General features: G+C 43.0%; 1 protein-coding gene across 5 annotated transcripts in view; it reads right to left on the reverse strand.

Moving 5' to 3' along the window:
- ARHGAP20 (Rho GTPase activating protein 20) overlaps window positions 1–25,283 on the reverse strand; it is a 130,741-nt gene that overhangs the window by 44,765 nt on the left and 60,693 nt on the right. For 4 of the 5 annotated variants that reach the window (XM_075546569.1, XM_075546570.1, XM_075546567.1 and 1 more), the window contains exons 3-4: window positions 12,431–12,595; window positions 1,864–2,013 (exon numbers count right to left, since the gene is read on the reverse strand). In XM_075546569.1, coding sequence (XP_075402684.1) covers window positions 1,864–2,013; window positions 12,431–12,595 — 315 coding nt within the window. Of the gene's footprint in view, window positions 1–1,863; window positions 2,014–12,430; window positions 12,596–17,934; window positions 18,016–25,283 lie in introns of all 5 variants that reach the window. The other variant, XM_075546571.1, reaches the window with a different exon arrangement.

A 25,283-nucleotide genomic window follows, 5' to 3' on the forward strand; every position in this document is an offset into this window, starting at 1 on the left:
GGCTTGGTACTCTCAGAAAGAGCTATAGTCTCGGGAATCCACCTGACCTATAGCAAGTCAAGTCTATGGCAGTGAGTTTTTGAGTGTTAACCTAGGTTGTCACACTCATAGCGACCCAATAGGACAGGGACTGCCCATCTTTCATGGAGCAGTGTGGGAAACTAACGCTGAGGCAAACAGGAGTAGGACTGTATTCCCCAACAGATAGCAGATGGAATCTGGAAAGCTAGTACTCCACAGTAGGCAAGCCACCACTTTGGTAAGTTAGAGAAAAAGTCCAAGCACATTATCCTGCTTTAAACATCCTTCCCACAGATTCTCGCCTAACAGCTATGCTTCCTTAAAGTGAGCACATGGTTGATTCTGTCTCCCTGTAGAAGCAGACATTCTTGTTACCTCCTCTGGCAACAGCACCCCCCGCCCCGATGCCCTCCCCAAAGGCAGGCCTTCAGTTTCCTCACCTGTGAACTCAGGGACTTCACTGTGAGGTATGCAACTACTGAATATGCAAGATTCTCTCTCTCTGTGCGGACCTGGCTGCTGAGCCCAGGGCCATCCCGGAGGTGACCATGCTGCCATGAAATGTGTCTGACTCCTTTATTTTATCCTCTCTCCTATCTCTCTTATCTTCTATGGCTTTACCATAATCTTTATATATTATAACCGTTCAATTGTGCCTACACCCCTTGTTTGCTAGAGGCTGTCTTACTCAGACAGAGTAGAAAGCTTCCTCTTTCCCCCTGGTTGGTTAGTAGCCCGTTACTATACCAGGATCACAATCCAACTGGAAGGCAGGGAGTTGTAGTGTTTTTTAAGCCAAGAATTCAGATAATCTTAACCTCAGGTAGTTCATGGGAAAGTGGATTACCTCCACCCCTCTCCAGCCAACCCAAGGAGAGCTATCTCCCTTAGGGGCTTGCCTGGGTGTGTCCTTGATGGACAGTACAGGGGGCTGAATCATCATGAGTCATGCTCTATCTGTGGTGCCCTGGCTGCCTTAGCCAGAAGGCCTAGACCAATCTTGTAAGCTGTACTATCTAACATGATGTACGGGTCCCAACCCTGGTCCTAATTCTTGATTCCACACCCCCACCTGTACCTGTGATGTGCTGAGCTGCCACGAATCATGAACTATGACAGTTTCCTTTGTTCCAGGCCTGATTTAATGAGCATCCTGATAGTGAATCCTCAATGCTATTCTTACCTCATGCCAACGGCCTCCTGCATCTGAAAGATGTGTCTTTGTCCCTTTTAAGACTTAATAAATGTTCTTCTTAAATTATATTTGAAATTAAGGGTTTCTTTTGTACCCTAAAACATCACAAGTCAGTCCCAGGGAGAAAGGTGAGGCTGTCTGCTCCTGTAAAAGATTCACAGTCTCCCCCAAACCCTGAATCGGGTCACTAGGAGTCAGCACTGACCAAGGTCAGTGAGTCAGTTAATATGCAACTATTATAACAGAAAGAACGTTTTCCTTGCAACAGTTTTGATAAGCATAAACTTCACAAGTTGTACAATTCAATAGCTCCATCACATCCAGAAGAAATGAACAACGATTGCCACAAACCATTTTAGAACATTTTCTTCATGCCTGCTCTCATTGTTCCTTGCTCGCCATCCACCCACCACCCCTAACACCAACCTTTCTGTAATAAGAAAAAAACTCTTTGGGGGAAACAAAAGGCATACCATTGCCTTCACCATTGATAGATATCCCAAGATGACTCGGTACACACAGTCTGACTACAATGCTCCCCTTAAACATGAGGGGAACACAATTTGCTAAGGTTTTCCTCACTCAGCACGACACCATCATCTCAGACATGACACCCACATAACCGCAAGGAAAGCTGGGGTTCTCACCTGAAGGTGGCCACGAAGTTCACCGTGGGCCAGCCCAGGACAAAGGACTTCTGGGCGTTGGTGTTGCCTTCTCCCACTTCATCCACACAGCTTGCGGTCCACATGTCACTGAGCTTTATTTTATTTTTAATCTTAAAGTTGTTGTTATATCTAAAAAGATAAAAACACACACAACAACAACAACAAGACCACATGTGATTCTGTTTCGTGAATCGGGGACAAAGAAGGTCTTAGTCATTGCGTTCCTCTTCAGAGCCCAGCATAGTAACTTGTGACACGGTCAGCTTGTACTTGGGGCCCATGTGGGGCTGAGAGAGGCCGCATGCTTGCCTTGGTGGCTGCAAATATCCATAAGCTGGCTGCTCGAGTCTTCTGTGTGTTGAGCACTGCATTTAGCGTGAAGCTCTACCCTTGAGTTTACTGCCGTGGTAAAGAATCAGTCCGTCATTTATAGACCTTGCTCACCTCCAAGAACATCTGAGCAGCTGAACAAAAGTGTAGAAATATACCATTTACTAGAGAGGTGGACTAGATAATATACCCTGGAATGAATGAAATTTACAAAATACGTTTTCAACAGAGCCTTAAATTTTCTAGATGTTGAAAGCACAGGCCATCTGAACACCCTGTCCATCCGTTTTGTTCATACCATTTTACCTGGTATTCTGGCTAAAACAGAAAACTATAGTCTAACAACAGGATCCAAGCTTAAAGAAAGGAAAATAAAATGAGGCCAGAAATCTTTTTATTGAGGTTGAGCTGACATGACACACTTACCATTCATCCCTGCGGACCAGAAGGTGGTCTACTTTAAGCCAGCGGTGAAATTGCTTTTTGACAATTTCCCCCGAATCCCTCTTAGACTTCTGATGTGGAAACCACATCTCTTGACCTGATTTGAAGCTCACGCTGGACCTGAGACTTAAAATAGTTCCACAGCACCGGGGAGGATGGCGGGATGCCTATGGGATCTCGGGCACTTCCTGTTGCTCAGAACCCTTCGTGGAAAGGCTTAGGCTAAAACGAAATCAGACACCGCGTACGGTTATATCCCGAAAAACCCTCTGATTCATGGAACTTTCGAGCCGAAACTCTTCAACGAGGTCTGTGAGATGAAAAAGGGATTTGCAGGGGCTAAGGCCGCAGGGGCGATCCAGATCCAAAGGCTCGCGTATGCTTCTCATGGGCAACGCAGCATCTTTTGTTCTTTTGAATTCTTTATTGTGCTTCAGTTGAAAGTTTGAAGAGTAAATCCGTTTCCCACGCAATAGCCAGACTGCACAATGTTCCAAGACATCGGGAGCCTTCCCCCCAAATGGGCAACACTCGCTCCCGTCTTCTCTGGGGTTTCTACCCCTGGCGGCCTTCCCAGCTTCCTTTGGGGCAAAGGTTGGCCTTTCGATTTCACCTAATTGATTTTCTATGGGTTGGAATCGACCGATGGCAGTGAGCCACTTCGTTTGAAGGCATCCGTTCCGCTCAGGTGACGTTGCTTGTTTTCCAGGCCCGTCTATCGTTTGGCTCAAAGCTGGTCTCCAGGAATGGTTTCATTCCCAGATGGGAAGGATGCTGTTTGAGGGCTAGTATTAGGGATTTCTCCTTCCTCTGTCAAATTTACAAATCCGGACTTTCTGTGTGTGCGCACTTTTTGTTCTCCGTTTTTCTTCAGCTGTCTGGGGGATATCCTCTGCTGTGATCGCAGTCAGCGCAGTCGGTAGCGGGAGGCAGGCCCCAACTCGTGGTGATGGTCTCCAGCTCACTCGGGCCGAGGCTCACGAAGCCCATCAGTCACTTCTTCGGACTGACTGCTCCCGTGAGACTGGGATTTCCCTTACTTTCTTTTGCTTTGAACGGGGACCGACCAATAGATATAACTTTAATTCTCAATGGCAACTCTTTAACCCACAGACCCATTGCCAATGGGTTGTTTCCAACTCAGTGAGCTGAATGGCTTCCCAGGGGTTCTAAGGCTGGCGGGTTCTAAGCAGTGACCTTTGGGTTGGCAGTCAAGGGCTTAACCTGGATGCCACCAGGATTCCCTCTGGCAATTATGTAAGCAATCTAGAATGAACTACATATCACCTGCTTGGAAAGGTACTTACAAGGGGGCTTCAAAACACTTGTGGGAAAATGGAATCCAAGGGGCACAGAATGAAGTAAATGTGCTCAGACTGGTTGAGGTGATGATGAGACCAATCTTCTTGATGCACATGAACTATTGAGTTGTATCATCAGTGAACTCTCTGCCAAAAAGCTGTTAGGACAGAATGAAAATGTCCCCCACACTGTCGGAAGTCCCCGTATACTGGGTGGGTTTCACATATTTTGTGTTTTCTAGTGTTGGTTTCTCTCTCTTTCCGATACCCGAGAAACCACGTGGGAACTTCCTGGGTAAAAAGAGATTTGACCTGGGAAAAATCTCATGTCAATAATATCTTTTCCCTAATCAATAAAATATCAAGATTATCCATCTCCTGATATCATAAACAGGGCCCTGACAGTCCAAATAATTTCCATTCTTCTATAATAATACTGTGGTATTGCTAATATTTATTGAGAACTTAGCCACCAGCAGCCAGCCACTCTTCTGAAAACTTTATATACATTATTTTGTAAATCAACTGTATGAAGAAAGTATTATTACTTCTATTTTATAGACATGGAAACAGAGCCAAAGGGAGATTAATTACCTTTGTGAATGCTTGGCAGCTTAAGGTACCAGAGCCAGAATCTGAATTTATACTCATTGATATTCCACTACTCAGCTATAAAAAGCCCCTGAATACTGCTGGTTTTAGAAAGCAGCTGGGTGGAAGTATCTTTCCATCCACCTTGCTAGAGCTACAAGGCTTTCCACTGGGATTGGTTTATTCACCATAAAGGTTCAGGAAGACTATTTCTGTTCATAAAGCTTGAAAACATTTAATACAAATCACGAGAGACCAGTCCCCGGAAAAGGACATCACGGCTGGTAAGTGGAAGAAGACGCTCCAGGAGATGGACGGGCACCGTGGCTGCAACAAGGGGCTCCAACAGAACAACTGCGAGGATGGTTCGGGACTGGGCGGTGCCTCCTTCTGTGGGAACCGGTCCTCGTGGTCAGAACCAGCTCGGTGGCACCCAACAACCACCACAATCTCAATACGGTTTTACGTTGTTCCTGGGGCCACACTGCGTTTCTTTAGACTTCTTACTTGGTCTCAAATAGTATTAGACTCTGCTAATAAAAATGAAAACACCTAAATCTAATGTAAAGTGGGACTTAAGGCAAGGGTAAGGGTGGGAGGAATTAAAAACCAAACAACCCCTGAGTCGTCGTCCCTACAATGCAGTTTCTGTACCACAAATTTATAAAGGTGACAGACATACTTCTGTGCTTTCCATGATTGCAATGGGAGAAATACCCGGTGAGAACGGTGTAATATATAGGCATCTAGGGAGCGTTCCACCCCACTGAAGATGGGTATGTTTTAGTGACAGAGATCATGGTATAATCTGGAAGTGTCTGTGGAACATTCTGCCAATGAATTAATAACCAGTGCCTTGTTCTGCTTCACCCTTTTCACCAAACAGAACTCACAATTATTCTTGTATTTGTTCAGAAAATGAAGCATGAGAATGGCTGTGGCGTAAGAGGATGAGAGCTGAGTACAGCCACTTTCTGTCTGCAAATTCCAAATGTGTGCTGTATGGCTCTTAGCGGAGGTGATAACAACTTGTAAGTACTTTAACATTTATAATACAGAGATCCTGTCTTAAAAAATGGAAAGCCATAATTTTATTGGGACCATTACTACTTATTTGGCTTTCTAATGAACAATAAAAGTGGTCCTTCAGGTGCCATCTGGCTTTCCTACTTAATCTAATGTAGAGTGGAAAAGGTATGATGATAAACAGAAAACAACTTCTAGTGAACACTGTCAAAATCCAGCACACACTGAAGCAAATCCAAGCCTAATACCTTAGCCAATAAAAAGCATCTGAAAGTCTCCCTTATTATTTCATACACTAGAATTCACTTAGTTTAATGGAATAAACTTGGGCATCAAGTCAACTATTTATTCCACTTAAACCGAGTTCTGCAGTTGTACCCTAAGCAGTTTCTAACCACAGCCTCAAGATGAGCTAATTCCCTTGTGCCCCTCTCCCCTTCACCCCCCCCCCAACATGGCAAAGCACAAGACTTAATTAATAGCTGAGAGTCCTTCAAATTAAGAGATCCAGGGTACAACCCAACCCTTCATCCAAGGGTGAGAAGTAACAGGGAAGATGTACGTTTGGCACCATCTCTTCTTGGCTGTTGTTTATTTTGGATAAAAGAAAAATTAAGTCCTCTCTCCCTAGAGGAGAGAGCAGAATTGTGCCCGAGGGGTTTCTGCGGCTGAAAAACTCTTCAGAAGCAGACTGCCCATCTGCTCCCCTCCACCTTCTGGGCCACACATCCATGTACCCAACGAGAAACAACGTGGTCCACGGGAAGGAAACCAGGCTTTGGAGTCAAGGTCTGCTATTATTTCCTAATCCGTGGTTTATGATATTGTTTAAAGATTTCTGCATCCTGTTTGATCATTCTTCTTGAGGATGGGCACACACATGGCTATTTTCTGGTCAGCTGGCTGGGTAGCTATCCTCTAAATTTCATGATGGAAATGAGTACACAAATTGAGGGTTCTATTTTTTTTAAACAATTTATTGGGGCTCATACAATTCTTATCACAGTTCATACATATACATACATCAATTGTATAAAGCACATCTGCACAGTCTTTGCCCTAATCATTTTTTCTCCTCTTTTCTTTTTTTACATTTTATTAGGGACTCATACAACTCTTATCACAATCCATACATCAATTGTATAAAGCACATCCATACATTCCCTGCCCCAATCATTCTCAAAGCAATCTCTCCACTTAAGCCCCTTGCATCAGGTCCTCTTTTTTTTTTTCCCCTCCCTCCCTCCCCTTTCCCCCTTCCCTCATATGCCCTTGGTAATTTATACATTGTTATTTTGTCCTATCTTGCCCTATCCGGAGTCTCCCTTCCCCCCCTTCTCTGCTGTCCCTCTCCCAGGGAAGAGGTCACATGTGGATCCTTGTAATCAGTTCCCCCTTTCCAACCCACTCACCCTCCACTCTCCCAGCATCGTCCCTCACACCCTTAGTCCTGAAGGTATCATCCACCCTGGATTCCCTGTACCTCCAGCCCTCATATGTACCAGTGTACAGCCTCTGCCCTATCCAGCCCTGCAAGGTAGAATTTGGATCATGGTAGTTGGGGGGAGGAAGCATCCAGGATCTGGGGGAAAGCTGTGTTCTTCATTGGTACTACCTCGCACCCTAATTAACCCATCTCCTCTCCTAAACCCCTCTATGAGGGGATCTCCATTGGCCGACACTTGGGCCTTGGGTCTCCACTCTGCACTTCCCCCTTCATTTAATATGGTATATATATACGTATACATATATACACATATACACATACATATACACACACTTATATCTTTTTTTTTTGCATGATGCCTTATACCTGGTCCCTTGGCACCTCGTGACCGCACTGGCCAGTGTGCTTCTTCCATGTGGGCTTTTTTGCTTCTGAGCTAGATGGCCGCTTGTTCACATTTAAGCCTTTAAGACCCCAGACACTATCTCTTTTGATAACCGAGCACCATCAGCTTTCTTCACCACATTTGCTTATGCACCCATTTGTCTTCAGCGATCCTATCATGGAGGTGTGCAGTCAATGATATGATTTTTTGTTCTTTGATGCCTGGTAACTGATCCCTTCGGGACCACTCTATCACACAGGCTGGTGTGTTCTTCCATGTGGACTTTGTTGCTTCTGAGCGAGATGGCCGCTTGTTTATCTTCAAGCCTTTAAGACCCCAGTCACTATCTCTTTTGATAGCCGGGCACCATCAGCTTTCTTCACCACATTTACTTGTTCACCCACTTTGGCTCCAGCCGTTGTGTCGGGAGAGTGAGCATCATAGAGTTCCAATTTAATAAAAGAAGGTATGATCCCACCACACCGAGGCAAATCACTGGAGGAGTGCAGCGGAACAGCAAGGGAATGGAGTGGCAAGGTCCCCAGGGAATGCTGAAAGTGGACTTTGGGGCCAGGGCGTGGTGCCCCAACAGACTGGACTGGAAAGCGCTCCTAAGGGGCAGCAAACGATCCCTGAACTAACTACAAGCTTTTCTCTTGTAAACTGTTTTGTTCTGTTCCTTGTCAGTGGTTTGTTTTTGTTGTTTTGTTGTCTGGTTGTATACTGTTGCTTTGTTTTCCTCTGTCTTGTTTTCATGCATGTTAGTGTCTCCACAGGTCTGTCTGAATAGGACAGGCTGGATGAACTATCTGGAGGAAAAACAATGGGACCGACAGTTCCGGGGGGACTTGGGGTGGGGGGGATAGGGGGGGTAATGAAGTGGTGTTAACAAACACAGGGACAAGGGAAAACATGGGACCCCAAATGGTAGAGAGGGGGGAGTGGCAGGCCTGGTGGGAAATGATCAAGGGTAAGGTTGCTTAGAGAGGAGGTATACTCTAGCCCAGGTGGCGATGAAGCATGGTAGTAGGGCAGGAGGAAAGTCAAGGGAGATGGAGGAAAGAGCTAGGAGTCAAAGGGCATTTATGGAGGTCTAGACAAAGACATGTACATGCAAATATATATAGGAGGATGGGGAAATAGATCTATGTGTCTATATTTATAGGTTAAGTATTAAGGTGGCGGAAGGACCTTGGGCCTCTACTCAAACACTCCCTCAATGCATGAATACCTTCTTTTATTAAAAGAGGGTTCTATTTTGTTGAACATCTCAGTTGGTGTTCCATCAATACCTGTAGCTTTGGTTTTTGTAGGCTAGTGTTTGGCAAAGCGAGTAGCTAGCCTGCCAGGCCATACCTATAGCAGGATATGAACATGCAACGAGAGTGAGGGCTGTGGAATCGTGTTTTCCACTCTCCAGTGAATAGAAATATCTTGGATGAGATCTGCTTTGTTAAAAGGCTCTTATCTACCATGGTATCTCACAAGCAACAAGAATGGCGAAGAAACAATAAGGCAGAGCGTAAACTGTATTGGCATTTAGTGTTGAGGGAAAAGTGCATCCTTAAGCCATATATTCCAAGTGGGTCTGTAGTTTTTCATCTAACTACTATTTTCCTACAGAAAGTCGTCATTATCTCTCATTCGGAATTCTACAGTAGCCTTCATACTATTTATTTCCCCGTCCAATCCATGACCTACCAGCAGTTAGAAAACCCCAAAATATGAATCAGATCATGCCACTGCCCCCAACTAAGACCCTTCCAAAAAAGATCCAAACTCCTTATAGTCGGTTTTGTGGTACCCAGCCTATAGGACGGCCTCCAGCGATCCCCATATCTTGATATTAAGATCCCTGTATAGCCTCACTCTACCAGAGTTGGTCTGTGTGACCAATAGCAAACGCTAAGGATGACAATGTGCTAATCAAAAATTAGGCTAGAAAGATTGTAGCATCTCCTTTAGGAGTTCTTGCGGACCTTCCAAAGGAAGCAAGCTACCACGTTCTGAGTAGTTTGTATGAGAGAGCCGCCTGGAGAGGAAGCCAACAGGCAGCAAGGAAGGGAGGCCCGTCCGCCGCCCATGAGGCTGCTTGGAAGTGAGTCCTCCAGCTCCCGTTGAGCCATGAGATAACTGCAACTCCAGTCGATAGTCAACAGCACGGCTGGTCGTTTCAGGAGAGTCCTTAAATCAAGAGTCCCCCAGCTAAACCACTTCCAGATTCTTCACTCCGAGTATCTGCGAGGTATCTGTGGTTTTTCGGTTGTCCTGCCTTGTTGGAATAATTTGTTACACAGTAGGAGCCAGCCTCCAAAGTCCTGGGGACAGTTAGGTGTGGTGACAGTGTAGCTGGGTCAGGATATTCAGTGATTTAGCAGTTAAGCCCTAGCAACTCACCCTGATATCATGTAACACAATGTAATCAACTCAACAACCGGACCCACTGTGGGCAGCCAGTAAGATTAGGGTGGAATGCAACCTCCTTATTCAGGTCTCAGCTCTGAAGCAATTGAAAGGAAGTTACTTTTGGGGCGTGGCCTAATTTCTATATAAGTGGACACTGTGAGTGAACATGTTTGATTCATTGCAGTATCTGGATCTTTTATCTGAGCTCACAGATTTCCAGTTCTTTGGACGCGAGCCAAAAGCCTGCCATATTTTCAGTCCCATCTCCACCACTGTCTTCCTGCTCACTATGCTACATTTATAAAAAGAGACTTCAAACAATTGATGGATATATGGATCAAAATGAGAAAATAGAGACTTTCTTTCTCAACATCATCTCCACAAGATCAAGCCACTTTTAAGCAATGACACCAGCCCTAAAGACAGGACGGTCCTGAGAATTTAACCTGATCAATGCAGTCTTTTTTTTTAATGACTAAAAACAACATGCATTTTTTAATTTCACAATTCTGAAAGGCAGAAGTCTAAGCATGTGAGTTCTCTTTTTTATTTTTAACATTTTATTAGGGGCTCATACAACTCTTATCACAATCCATACATATACATACATCAATTGTATGAAGCACATCTGTGCATTCTTTGCCCTAATCATTTTCAAAGCATTTGCTCTCCACTTAAGCCCTTTGGATCAAGTCCTCTTTTTTCCCCTCCCTCCCCGCTCCCCCCTCCCTCATGAGCCCTTGATAATTTATAGATTATTATTTTGTCATATCTTGCCCTATCCGGCGTCTCCCTTCACCCCCTTTTCTGTTGTCCGTCCCCCAGAGAGGAGGTCACATGTAGATCCTTGTAATAGGTTCCCCCTTTCCAACTCACTCACCGTCTACTCTCCCAGTATCGCCTGCAGTCTTTCTACTGAGAAAAAATGAGTGCCCTTTAAAGACTTTATATGATTAGTTAAAAAATAAAAAAGAAGCGTAAAGGAGCCAAAGCAGGGCTTTACAGAAGATGCCCAACAATTTCCCAGTAAGATCACAAGGTGGTCCTTTGATGGGAGGAATGTGCAGGAGCACTGTTGTGGGGAAGAAGGACCCTCTGTGAAGTCTTCTTGGGCATTTTTCTGCTAAAACTTTGACTAATTTTCTCAAAACAGTTTCATAAGCAGCAGATGTCATTGTTCTTTGGCTCTGCCAAAAGTCAACCAGCAAAAGGCCTTGTGCACCCCCCAAAACTGTCGCGATAACCTCTGCTCTGGACCATTTTTGCTTTGACCACTTTGTCCTGTTGGATTACAGGAAAAGCCGCGTTGAACCCTTCCACTCGCTGCAGCTGATCTGGGTCTAACTGTCTGGGTCCTCACCGAGCGGGAAGTATGCTCAGCTTCCTTTTCCCAGTCAGAATCACGCCGACAGACCCAGGTGCAATGTCGATGCGCTGCTATTTCTGCTGTCATTCACTGGTAGCCTTCACTGGGGCGTGCGCTAGTTTAGATGCCTCTTTGCAAACTGATGTGGATGGTCCACCGCTGTGGGCTTCATCTTCTTCAACAGCATGGAGGCCCTTTCCTTGAAATGAGTTATCCATTTGTGAGCTGCTAATTTCCTCGGAGCATTGTCTTCGTGAGCTTTCTGTGAAGCATCAATGATTTCACCTTTCTTCTACCTGTTTCCCCATAAATGTTTGCTCATGACTATTCATTTGGCTCTCAGCGGGGCTCTCTTTTCAAACCGATGTCTTCTCCATTTCAGACCTTGTTCAGTTGTGTCATCACCAATTGGTGCAAGTTCGTTTCTGTACACAGCAAAAGCTTCACAACTCACATTAAAAGTGGTTTAACCATGAAACATGTTTTGAAATTGATTATAACGATTGTACAATTTTTCTTGATACAATTGAACTATTGAGTTGTATGATATGTGTATTATGTGCCAATAAAACTGTGAAAAACAGTGAAATTGCCATACCGTATATACTCTAATATAACCTGACCCAAATATTAGATGAAGTATTTAATTTTACCACAAAAAGTGCATTAAAATATGCTGAGAAACTAGGCTTATACACTAGTATAGTGTGTATGTATTTTTCATAATCTGTGTTTTCCATGAACTTTTTAAAGACTCCTTGTATGGGCCTTCTTTTAGCTTCTACAACAAGGACTGGGCTTTCATCCTTATTATTGCACCTGTGCTCTCTACACAGGAAGCTCATCCTTCCATGTCTGAGAGGCTGGTTGCTTGCAATCCTTCCATGGCTTTACCTACCTGGTGACCCTCAGCTAACACATGTCCTGTCTTGGTCACCGGCAGGCACCTACCTTCTTCCCAAGCACTAATCACAATCTGTAATTTCTCAGGTCAGCTCCAAGAGCATTGGGACAGGAGCTGTCACGTTCATTACTGTGTTCCCCACATTACTGGCATGGAGCAAAGCCAAATTAACACTTGTTGCAAGAATAAGTGACTGAAAACATTTGTGTGTGTGTGTGTATGTAAAAATTAAACAACAAACTCACATCAGATGTTAACACAGTAACACAGGCCAGGCATTCCTACAGAAACACATTTTGAGGAGGAAATGCAATTTTGAGAGGAAATGAGTGTGTAGTATACTTACTTGATTTTGGCCACAACGAGCAAATCATTGAACAGAAAAAGGTGCCGCTCCTGCCTCTGCAAGCCTCTTCTGAGTTCTACCCAGCCATCAATCAGCAGAGTCCTACTGGCGCCGGCGAAGGACGACAGAAATGCACACGTGTCCACACTAGCCGAAGGACTCTCCCTGTCACAGAGCAAGCACCCAAGAGCAGGTGGTTAGTCAGATGGTTAAATATAAGGCTGAGTTTCTATAACGCTCTAACTATGGTTGGTCAAGAAAGAGAACACTCAATACATTTGAAAAAGCCATCCCACAGCTTTCTAACCAGACTCCTGGGACAGAGCAGTCCCTTCTAGTCCACACCAACGGCTTATTATGAATAATTTCAAACGTAAAGCTATGTTCTGATGATTTTTATAATAAACATCTAGATTCTATCATTAGCATTTTGCTATACTGGTTCATCATATACCTTTCCAACTATCTATCCTTCTATCTACTCATTAATCCATGTTCTTTTCACCACCAATCCATGTTTTTTCCCACAAAAAAACACATTTGATTAGGAGCTAATCCAGACATCCTGCTTTTCCATAGTCTAATCATATCAAGTAGTGTTGCACAATTGCTACTAAAATCCATTTCAAAACATTTCCTCCTTCTTGAACCCCTCGCTATCAGCTCTCCCTTATCACCACCACCACTGTCCACCTCCCCAACCACACGCCACCCCCAGGAAGCCTTATTCCAGTTGTTGTCTCTGCAGGTGCATCCAATCCTGGGTCTCATCTACTGAAAAGCATGTAACAAAGATTCAAGAAGGCTATCCATGATGACACAATACAGCAGAGAGAAACCGAAATATGAAACCACACACAGAAAACATTAAAACCCAGATCCGATCCAAAGTGTGCCAGAGGGGAGATCAAGTGACAAAGTTTTAACTTTTCAAGTCAGATTTATCATTTTAACCTACTATGGTCATCTGTCCAATATGCTCTGATAATCAGTTTATTCCTATCCCTCAATTACTAGAGTCTTTTGACACATTTCAGCACGAACTTCAGGCAGTAGAACGCTTCTTTCTAAATACTTCAATGTGCAAAAAACTAACGAGTTCAATTTGGATTTACAAATTTTCATTTGAGATAAAATTTACATAGGCAATGAGATGCAAAAAATCCTAGGTGTATAACCGCTTAGCTTTAAGTGTATTTGCCTGTGTAATCTAAGCAAAACCAATGGACTTCACTGCCACTGTACTGCTGCTGGTTCAGAGTGGCCCTGGAGGACAGGGTAGAAGTGCCTCTGAGTTCGAGACTACTTGTTTAGGGGAGTAGAAAGCCACATCTTTCTCCTGAGAAGTGGCTGGTGGTTTTAAGTCATCAACATAGAGACATTTATTTTCCTTCTGGAAAATTCTGACTTGCTCTTTCCTACTTAACCCTCATCCCATCATCCCCACAGGTAATCATTAGTTTGTGTTATTCCCACTGAACATTTGCTTGTCCTTATTCCAGAGTTCCACATACACGGAACCACAGTACATGCTGAAGTAAGATAGTTTTGACTCAGTATGTTTTAGAACGCATTCCTATTGTTACACAGAGAAGTGATCTGTCCATTTGTATACTGCTGAGTAATATTCCACAACATTAAAGCTGCCGGTTCACATCGCTGCATTGGTCTGTTTTGTGGCTTTTGCTTTCAGTTCTCTTGGGTGGGTACAAGGGAACTGGGCATGTGGGGTCCCAAAATAGATATGTGCTTAACTTTAGAAAACATTGTGAGTTATTTTCCCAAAGCAGTCGTTCCATTTTACATCCCCACCAACACTGTATGAGAATCCCAGTGGGTTCTGAGGCACGGTGAAATTTAAGAAGCATGGCTCTATTATAAACTCTACAACATAGTTTGGCTCCGCGTTATAGATTTTCCAAGATCCTTGTATTGAAAGTAAGTAGCATATATTACTACTTGGCTGAGGTGAGCATCTGTGAGTTATTTCACAGATAACTTTTAGAGTTTCTGTTATTTCTCCAAGTAAATAGATTCTACTATGTTCACTAATTATTCATTAGGACTCCTTGTAGCCCAGTGGTTAAAATGCTTGACTACGAATCCAAAGGTCTGCCTTTCGAATCCACCAGCTGTTTCATAGGAGAAAGATAGGGCAGCACCGTTTAGTAAATTGTTATAGCCTTGGTTAGCTAAGCATCCAAATCAACCAGACAGCAATGGGTCTAGTTTTGATTTCATGCTTCATAATATAGACTGAAATTAAGCAGAACAAAAAGCCCCACCCACACTCAACACCATAGGAAATTAAATTTTTTAATCACATTCTTTTTGAAGGGGAGGGGCACAATGGCTCCTCTCACTACACCCCCCCACCCTCATGGTCTGGAAGAATTAATATTGTTTTTAGTTTTTCAAAACTAAATATTTTAACGTAAATTGGTGAAGGTTTACATAGCACGCCATTAAGTTCCGACTCAACAATGACTAAACACTTTTATTATTGTGGTTGATTATTCTAACATGGGGGTTCATTATTCTTTTTTATCACCTTATTGGGGGCACGTACAGCTCTTATCATAAACCATATATACATTCATTGTATCAAGCACATTTGTATATATGTTCTCATCATTATTCTCAAAACATTTTCTTTCTACTTAAGCTCTCATTGGTATCAGCTCATTTTTCCCCTCCCTCACTCACCCTTCCTTCCTTCCTCATAACACCTTCCTTCCTCATAAACCCTTCCTAATTTATAAATTATTATTATTTCATGTCTTACACCAACTGATGTCTCCCTTCACCCACTTTTCTGTTGTCCGTCCTCCAGGGAGGGGATTATATGAAAATCATTGTGATCGGTTCCCCTTTCTCCCTTCACATTTCCCTTACCCTCTTGGTATCGCTATTCTCATTAGTCCTGAGGGGTTCACCTGACCTGGATTCCCTGTGTTTCCAGCTCTGATCTGTACCAGTGTACGTGCTCTGGTCTAGCCAGATTTGTAAGATAGAATTGGGGTCATGATGGTGGGGCGTGGGAGTGGGGAGGAAGCATTAAAGAACTAGAGGAAAGTTGTATGTTTCATCGGTGCTATACTGCACCCTGACTGGTTCATCTCTTCCTCGTGACCCTTCTGTAAGTGGATGTCCAATTGTCTACTCATGGGCTTTGGGTCTCCACTCTGTACTCTCCCTCATTCACATTGATATGATTTGTTCTGGGTCTTTAATGTCTGAAACCTGATCCCTCTGACACCTCGTGATCACACAGGCTGGTGTGCTTCTTCCATGTGGACTTTGTTCCTTCTCAGGTACATGGCTTCTTATTTATGTTAAAGCCTTTAAGACCCCAGTATGTTTTAATAGCCAGGCACCATCAGCTTTCTTCACCACATTTGCTTATGCACCCATTTGTCTTCAGTGATTGTGTCAGGAAGGTAAGCATCACAGAATGCTAAGGTATTAGGACAAAAGGGGGTTTATTATTCTAATGTGGTTGTGGTTGATTATTCCAACATAATCTTGGTGGGTTCCATCAGCCTCTAGCAGATCAGTAAATCTCATTTCTTTTGATTTTGAGTTCCAGTCCACATTTTCTCACTCTTCAACCAGAACCTTCTGATGTGATCTTTTGCAGAACAGTTGGTCGTGATACTCAGGGGCACCAGCTAGCTCTGATCTCAGGATCATGGAGACGGATGTTTTCATGGTCCACAAATCCACTGGACTACTTGTTTCCTGTGTCTTCTGACTCTCATCACTCTACTCTTCTCCGGATGGAGAGAGACCTGCAGTAGTACCTTCAATGGCTGTTCATGAGCAACCTTCGTTGCTACTCACCAAAGTCGGTTGTAGAACACTATCTTTGTGAACTATGTTATGCCAAATGATAATGGCAGCCTTCAATATGCAATGTCTTTTAAAGTTCTAGAAAACAAAGATGGAACATCGCATGTTCTTATTAAAACTGAGTAAGGACAGGGCTAGGGAGCAGTGAGTGATGAAAGAATTGCTAAATTAGCAAAGCATTTTGCACAGCTCTAGTTTTGTATTCCATGTGAAGAAAACTTTGTTAGGATAAAATGTTTTACATTTTAGTTTTAAGAATTTGGTAAATATTTCTATTATTATTACAATGACGGACTGGCAGATAACGCCACGGTCTAAAACAGAGGTCATCAAACTCACTTAAAAGGCTAGAGCTGTGGGGGAGGGAGGCAGTTTTAAGAAAAAGGCTAGATAGTAACTATTTAGGTCTTGCAGGCCAAACATACAACTTGTGTCAAAACTCTGCCCTCGAAGTGTAAACGCATGAACGAGCACGCATACATGAGTGGGTGTTGGTGGTGTCCAAGTAAGGCTTTATTGGCAATACAGAGTGGTCATCCAAGGCCTTCCACTTGCTGGTCCCTCCTTTAAATAAAGCTTCTAAAAATTTCAAGTGCCTATAGATAAAGGCTAACCCGAGAAATGAGCCATTTTCTTGCTTGGGATTGGCCAAGGTTAAGAATTAGGCTATGTTTTTTTTTTTTTAATGGCTTGCATTTTAAACCAATTCAAGAGGATTTTCATTTCAAATGGTTGTGTCTGTCAGTCTGTCATACTGTGGTGGCTTGATTGTTACTGTGATGCTGGAAGCTGTATCACTGATGTTTCAAACAGAAGCATTTCCCCCATTTCAGTGGAGCTTCTCGACTATGACAGACATGGAAGAAGAAGATCCATTTATTAAAAAAAAAAGCCAGTCAAGACCTATGGAGAGCAGCAGAATGTTGTCTGATCCGGTGACAGGAAATGATCCCCTCGGGTTGGCAGGTACTCAACGTCCAACGAAGAAAGAGCTGCGGCCTCAAAGCAGAGTCCGGCTTACTGATCCAGATGGAGTAAAGCTTTCAAGCCCGTCATTTGCTGATGTGGCACCACTTACAATGAGAAGAAACTGCTGAGAATGTCCAGTCGTAATGTGAATGTGGCATGCCTACAGCATAAAGCTAGAAAAACTGGAAGTTGTAAGAAAATGGAATAAAAGGTTTTGAGATCAATATCCCAGGCAATAGTGAGCTAAAATGGACTCGCAGTGGCTATTTTTTGAATTGGACAATCGTGGTCTGCTATGCCCAGAATGACAAGTGGAAGAGGACAGATGCGACATTCATCTTCAAAAAGAAACTTCAAAGATCTATCTGAAACACAAAGCTATCAGTACTAGAACAATTTCCACACAAATACAAGGAAAACCTGTTAGCATGGCTCTTACTTAAAGTGACACACCCAACACCAATGGCAAAGAAGAAGACACTGAAGGTTTTTACTTATTTCTATAGTCCAAGATTGAATAAAATGTGAAATAAAGAGGCATTGATAATTACTGGTGTTTGGAATTCGGAAGTTGGAAACCAAGAAGGATCAGTAGGTGGAGAGTAAAGCCTTAGTGATAGACAAAATGGTGGGGATCACATGATAGAGTTTTGAAAGACTAATAACTTATTCAGTGTAAATACCTTTTTTTTTCAACAACATAGATGGCGACTATATATATGGGCCTTGCACGATGGAATACACAGGAATCAAATCAATTACATCTGTGGAAAGAGATGATGAAGAAGCTCAATATCATCAGTCAGAAAAATGTCAAGGGTTGAATGCAGAACAAGCCACCAATTGCTCATATCCAAATCCAGTTGAAGCAGAAGAAAATCAAAACAAGTTCACAAGAGCTACAGTACCACCTTGAGTGTCTCCTACCTAAATTTAGAGACCATCTCAAGAATATGAGGCTAAGTCAACTGAAGGCATGTTTCCATGTCTTTTATGCTTTCCTGGCTTCTCTTGGGTGTCAGTTCGTTGTACTGTGGTGGCTTGTGTGTTCCTGTGAGACTGGGAGCTGTACTATTTTGGTATTACACATACCAGTGGGACCACCCAGTGTGCACAAGTTTCAGTGGAGCTTACAGACCAAGGATGTTTGAGAAGACAAAGTAAAATATAGTGAAATGTGCTAAAACTTGGAGTTAAAAAGACAAAAGAAGACAAAAATAGCAGTTTTCAAGTTGGAAGAATTGAAGCAAACAATTTAAGCCTTAAGTTGTATAAGTATTGAAGGATTCTATGGGAAAATATTAAACTGTGTGCAGGAAGTACCAAAAGAAGATGGAAGAAATACACAGAGTCGTTGTACTGAAAAGAACTGGTCAGGCTCAATCATTTTAAGAGGTACCATATGATCAAGGACCATGGTACTGAAGAAAGAAACCCAACCTTCACTCAAGGTGTTTGTGAAAAACAAGACTCTGGGGATTGATGAAACACCAATGGAACTATTTCAACACAAGCTGATCCAACACTGGAGGCACTCACTAGCCTATAGCAGGAAATTTGGATGAGTTCCATATTTATGCCCACTCCAAAGAATGGTGAACCCACAGGATGTAGTCATTACTGGGCAATATCATTCATGTCACACGGAAGTAAAACTTTGCTGAAGATAATTCAAACACTGTTGCAGCAGTACACAAACAGGGAGCTTCCCCAAAACTCAGAACGGGATTCAAAAGAGGATACGGCATGAGGAATAGCATTGCTGATGCCATGTGGATCTTGGCTGGAAGCAGAGAATGCCAGAAAGGTGTTTACTTGTGTTTTACTGAGCATGAAAAGACATTTGACTGTGGATTTTAATAAACTATGAAGGACATGGAGAGGATCGAGAATTACAGAACACTTCACATTGTAATAAGTGGAAAGAAGATTAAACTGTCAAGGATTTCATATTTCTTGGATACATCAATGCCTATGGAAGCACCAGTCAAGAAACTAAACCATGTATTCCATTGGGCACATGCGATGCAAAGACCACTTCAAAGTGTTCAAAAGTCACCTTGAGAAGCATTCAAGATGTCACCTTGAGAACTCTGGTGCACCTGGGCCAGGTCAAGTTATTTTCAATCAGTCTTTCATTGGACAATGAATAAGGACAACCAAAAAAAACCTGATGCATTGGAATTATGTTATTGGAAATATGATTTGATTGTGATACAACACAAAATGCCCTAAATAACAGATCAAATATATCTTGAAAGATGTACAGCCAGAATGTTCCTTACAATAAGGATGGTGAGACTTAGTCTCATGTAACTTGGACATGTGACCAGAAGGAACCAGTTCTTGGAGATGGAGGACACCATGCTTGGTAAAGCAGGTCAATGAAAATGGGGAAGACCTCAAGGAGATAGATGGACCTACCACAGTGGTGGCAACAGTGGGCTCAAACAATAGCGAACACTGGGAGGGTGGTGGAAGACGTGGCAATGCTGAGTGCTGTTGTAAATGGAGTGCCATGGGGCGGAATAACTCAATGGCACCTAAACGCTAACAACAGCACTTATAAGCATGGTAAGTGGCGCCTCCAGACTTGATTAAGCTGAGCCATGCTGGTGTTTTTCAATTGTGCAGGGTTTCAGAATGAAAACAAACATTTTGACACTCAATTAAAAAATATCTCATGGAACAAAACAAAATCACAAATAAGCTTTGTGTTCTTTAAAACTAGGATCTTAATCTGTACTTCCTCCTTTCAGATGTATTTCTTCTGTATGATGTGACTGTGGTGTGTTTATCTCCACTGAGTGCGGTGTCAATGTGTTTGTTTTGCAGCGTCAGTATGCTGATTTTATTCTTTTCGAGAATGGAAATGGGGGAGGGTGAGTTAGGTTGTAACTTTATTTTGTCTCTTAAAATAGCCTGATTAAGATTACAAGTTAAAAAAAAAGATTCACAAGTCATCATTATCAGAGCTTTGAAATGATCTAACAAACACAAGTAGATTATAAAAATTACTGATGTCTGCTTCTTATATACTAACTTCCATTTTTCAGGGGCTATGTGAAGCCATGTTTGAAGGGTAAATAGGAATGTTAGGAGCTTAATTATCTTCCATTAAAACTAGATGATAGCCTTCATGAAAACTGGCCACACTAACCTCTCTCAATATATTTTACAATGGCTCGTTCTATGTTAGGTACCGTTTTAATGTGGTCTTGCTTTATCTGCCATCACTAATGACGCTAAAATGAAGTTCGGACTATATCTTGGAGATGTGTATGTTTATGAGTAGTAATCCATAGAACTTGTGGTGACAAGTTTATAGGCTCAGGGCCTAGAACAGTGACTCGTACATGTCACTGCTCAATAGTCATTGAGTAACTGAGTAGGATTGACCTCCAACGTCATCCCTTTCACCAACGTTTTCTTCCAGTGGAATCTTTGTTACGAATGTCGATTAGGATACCTAGCACATACCAGATGCCTTTTATAGCCACATGCTTCTTAAATATTTACGTTCAATATTTATCAAATATATTAAACCCAAGCCAAACCAAAGCCAGCTACGAGTTGATTCTGACTCCTAGCAACCCTGTAGCTTCCGAGACTCTCCATGTTTCTGAGAACAGCTTTCTTCCCGGGTAGCAGTTGGTGGGTCTGAAGCACCGACCTTGCTGTTGGCAGCACGGCCCATAACCCACAGCACCACTAGAGCTTCTGCCAGTCTCATTGAATTATTTGCGACTGGGACAAAGGCTGCACAGCAAGCGTCCAGAATGGGTAAGTACAAAAATGGTGGCCTTTCTACATGCCAAGAGGGAACATTCTTAAGTAGCCCGTTGACTGAAAGTTTATTTCACCTGATCGAGACCCTGCAAGACAGAGTAGAACTGCCCCGCCAGGTTCCCAGGGCTGTCACTCTTTCCAGAAGCAGACAGCCACGTCTTTCTCCTGCAGAGCAGCTGGTGGGTTCCCACTGAAGCCAAATGCTTGACCCCTGCACCACGAGGGTTCCATTTTCAAAACTGCATGTGGGCCAAACCTAATGTGATTTTGAATTTCCAGTTCACTACACCCCCCTCTGCCACTTCTTTGCTGTTTACTGTATCTCCTTATTGTACCTGAAGGCCTTTGTGTGTTTCTTGCCCTAGTATGACTTAACTGGTTTTTCACACGAGTTTGAAGTTTTTGTTAAGGCTTAATACAAGGGACTCTGCCAATGAAGACATGGGAAGAGAACAGAAGTTAACAAGAAGCAGAGGCAGACAGCATTTCATATCCCTAACCCCGTAGTAACCATAATCTATGAGCGGATGTGCAGTTAAGACTTCCCGGTTCAGCAGGTATGGAAAGGAGGATGGATCAAACTGGAAGGTCCTGGACAAGACTAGGAGAAAACGACGAGCTAAGTCTCAAAGAAATAACAATAAAAGACCAGGCTTACTGGTCAGATAGAGACTGGTGGCAATCCCGGAGACGATGGCTTAGTCCCTCTTCAGGTTTGGAAATGAACTCACCCCAGTGTCTCAATTTTCAGGCAAATGACAGCCAGGCTATTAAGTGAACAGTAGCGCTTGCAAGGTGGGCCCTGCTTGGAGTCATCAACTCGTCTGAGATCAAGGGGGCAGCCTTTGCTGGAGGACAAAGTGCGGGAGGTTCTGGAAGGAGGAGGAATGTGAAGAAACACAGGAGGAAGTGGGGTGCACTGGAGAGATGGCAACCAATGACATGGAACAAAGAACTGCTGAATGGAAACTGATTTGCTGTATAAATATTCAACAAATTCACAATAAAAAGTAAAATAACAGCAAGCAAATGAGCCTAGTCCTGCTGGTGCAATGCGTAACTAAGCATTGAGTTGCTAACTAAAAGGACAGTGTTTAAACCCACTAAAAGTTCTGGGGGTGGGGAAGCCAAAAAAACTCACTGCCAATGCCGACTCATAGTGACCCTCCTGGACAGACTAGAACTGCCTCTAAGTTTCTAAGGCTGTAACTGCTCACGGGAGTTGAACACCCTGTCTTTCTCCCTCAGAAAGGCTGGTGGCTTTGAACTGCTGACCTTGAGAGTCACAACCCAACATGTAACCGCCATGCCACAGGGCTCCTGGGGATAAAAAGAGCAGCAATCTGCTCCTGTAAAATCACAGGCTAGAAAGTCTTACAAGGCAGTTCTACTCTGCCCTACAGGGTTACTTCGAGGAGGAAGCAAACCATACAATAACAATAAGGCTTAAGAGAATGTAAGTAGTGAAGCACTTCAACAACTAGCATAAAGGTTGGTGGTTTGAGCCCGCCCCCAGGGTACCATGGAGGGCAGGTCTAGAGTCTGTCTCCTAACCATCACTGCCTTGACACTTCTGTGGAGCAGTTCTACTTGAGACAATTCTACTTTGGTCAATTCCATGCTTATCAACAAGAACAACACCGGATAAAATGTGAGACACACACACAAAGGGAAAGTTTAAACTGTCATATGAAACGGTGATTGAATAGACAACGTGCATGATATGATGACATCAACAAGTTTATGCCAACAACTATGCTAATGTGAAAAGAGCAATTAAATATTAAATAAGGCAGAGAGCACAACGGGAGGAAGTGCACCAACAGCAAGATTCATACACAAGGAGGAATTATTTCCAAGTAGAGTAAATTACATAATTCTTCATAGCTCTGACACAGACGGTGTTCAACATCACCTATTAGGAGTTACCTTAGTAAAAGGCATGTTGCACTACATTACAAGAAGAAAGGAACAACAAAATCTTTGAATGTTGTCTCTGAAGACTGAAAAGACTTACAGCTTTTATGCAAATTAATGCAATGAAACAAATCCATTTATCAGAGAAACCCTCAAGTTTGGGTACTTCAAATGCTCAGTCTCCCAAAGACTCGCCCTTCTTCACTACCAAAGAATGAATGGGAACAGATGGACCTCCACTAGCAACTGGAGAATGTTCCAAACCAAATCAGCCACTTTCATGACTCCCAAACCCAAACCACACTCCCTGCCATCGAGTCTATTCCAAGTAAGATATGAAAATAAAAATAGCAAGATGTCATCTTACCCCAGCATTAGTTGCCAAGTTCAGAAGCAACCAGAAAACAACAAATGCTGGTGAGAGTGTAGGACGACTGTCCCCACCATTGGTGGGCCAGTAAAATGTTGCAACCACTGTGGAAAACAGTTGGCCACATCCTTAAAAAGTTGGAAAAAGAAATGTCATCAGCCGCAGCAACCCTTCTGCTTGGTATACATCCCAGAGAAATAATAGCCACGGCACAAACAGATACATGCGCATGCATGCTTACTGCAGCACTAGTCATCATCGCAAAAATGAAAGCAACCTAAATGCTCATCAGTGGAAGAATGGACCAACATACTATGATATACACGAACAATGGAATTCTATGCAACATTGAAAAAAATGGTGAATCTACCTAATACCTCATACCTTGGGCAAACCTGGAAGACATGATGTTGAGTGGAAACGATACATGTTGTATGAGATAACCATTTAAAAATGTCTGTACGGCAAATATTAAGGTAGCAGATGGACATTTGGCCTCGACTCAAGTACTCCCTCAACACAAGAACGCTTTGTTCTAATAACCTGGCATTCTGTAATGCTCACCTTCCCAACACAATCACTGAAGACAAAATGAGTGCATAAGCAAATATGGTAAAGAAAGCTAATGGTGCCTGGCTATCAAAAGATATAGCGTCTGGGGTTTCAAAGGCTTGAAGAGAAACTAGTGACCATCTAACTGAGAAGCAACAAAGCCCACATGGAAGAAGCACACCAGCCTGTGTGATCACGAGATGTTAATAGATCAGGTACCTACTAGGCATCTAAGACCCAAAACAAAATCATACCAAGGTGAATGGGGCGGGGGCATGGAGTGGAAACCAAAAGCTCACAGGAGGGTTATAAGGGAGAGACGAGCCAGTCAGGGCACAGTATACCACCTAAGAAACATACAACTTTCCTCTAGTTCTTTAATGCTTCCTCTCCCACTCCACCCCACTCCCACTATCATGACCACAATTCTATCTTACAAATTGGACTAGACCAGAATATGCACACTGCTAAAGATAAGAGCCCCCAAACACAGGGAATCCAGGATAGATAACCCTTCAGGACCAACAATGAGAATAGAGATACCAGGAGGATAAGGGAAAGTAGGGGGAGAAAGGGGGAATGGATGAATAGGATCAACATATAACCCCCTCCCAGGGGGACAAACAACAGAAAAGTGGGTGAAGGGTGACAAAGGATGATGTAAGATATGAAAATAATAATCTATAATTTATCAAGGGTTCACGAGGGAGGGAAGGTGAGGGAGAGGGAGAAAATGAGGAGCTGATATGAAGTAGAAAGAAAATGCTTTGAAAATGATGTTGGCAACATATGTACAAATGTGCTTGACACAATGGATGACTGGATTGTGATGAGATGTGAGAGCTGCCAATAAAAGTATTTTTTAAAAATGCCAAGAAAGGTTTATCACACCAAAAGAAACATTCTATGAAGGTTACCAGGAATGGAAGAGGGAGAAGTTCTGGGCTGGAGGGTGAACAGGTGTTTGTTTCGTTAAAGGGGAAGGCAATTTCAGTAAAGGGGGGTCAGCAGAAAAATGAGAGGGGTAAGAGAAAGATCCTTGGGATGCAAGATTTACAGGTAACAGGGGTAAAACGGTTATAGACACACACCTGCAATCACATTACTCCCTCCATAAGCAGATGCTGGCTGGAAGAGAGTGGGAGGGAGAACGGAAGTATACCCATGGAACGATAGGTCTAACCGAAGGTCTTTGTACATGTGTATTTACCTTGGCTGTACATATATCCCTGAAGGTGTTGGAACATATAGGGGCAAAGTGATGAACACTTCTTAGACATAGCCAAGTAGCTTGAAAGGATGAGTCATGGGGCTCATGATCATGGTCTCAGGGGACAGCAAGGTCAGTTGTTGTAACATTGCCCATAAAAACAATCTTGTATACCTTGCTTTGGTGAATAGTGA

This window comes from Tenrec ecaudatus, chromosome 4 (genome assembly GCF_050624435.1).
Source record: "Tenrec ecaudatus isolate mTenEca1 chromosome 4, mTenEca1.hap1, whole genome shotgun sequence".
Lineage (NCBI taxonomy): Eukaryota > Metazoa > Chordata > Mammalia > Afrosoricida > Tenrecidae > Tenrec > Tenrec ecaudatus.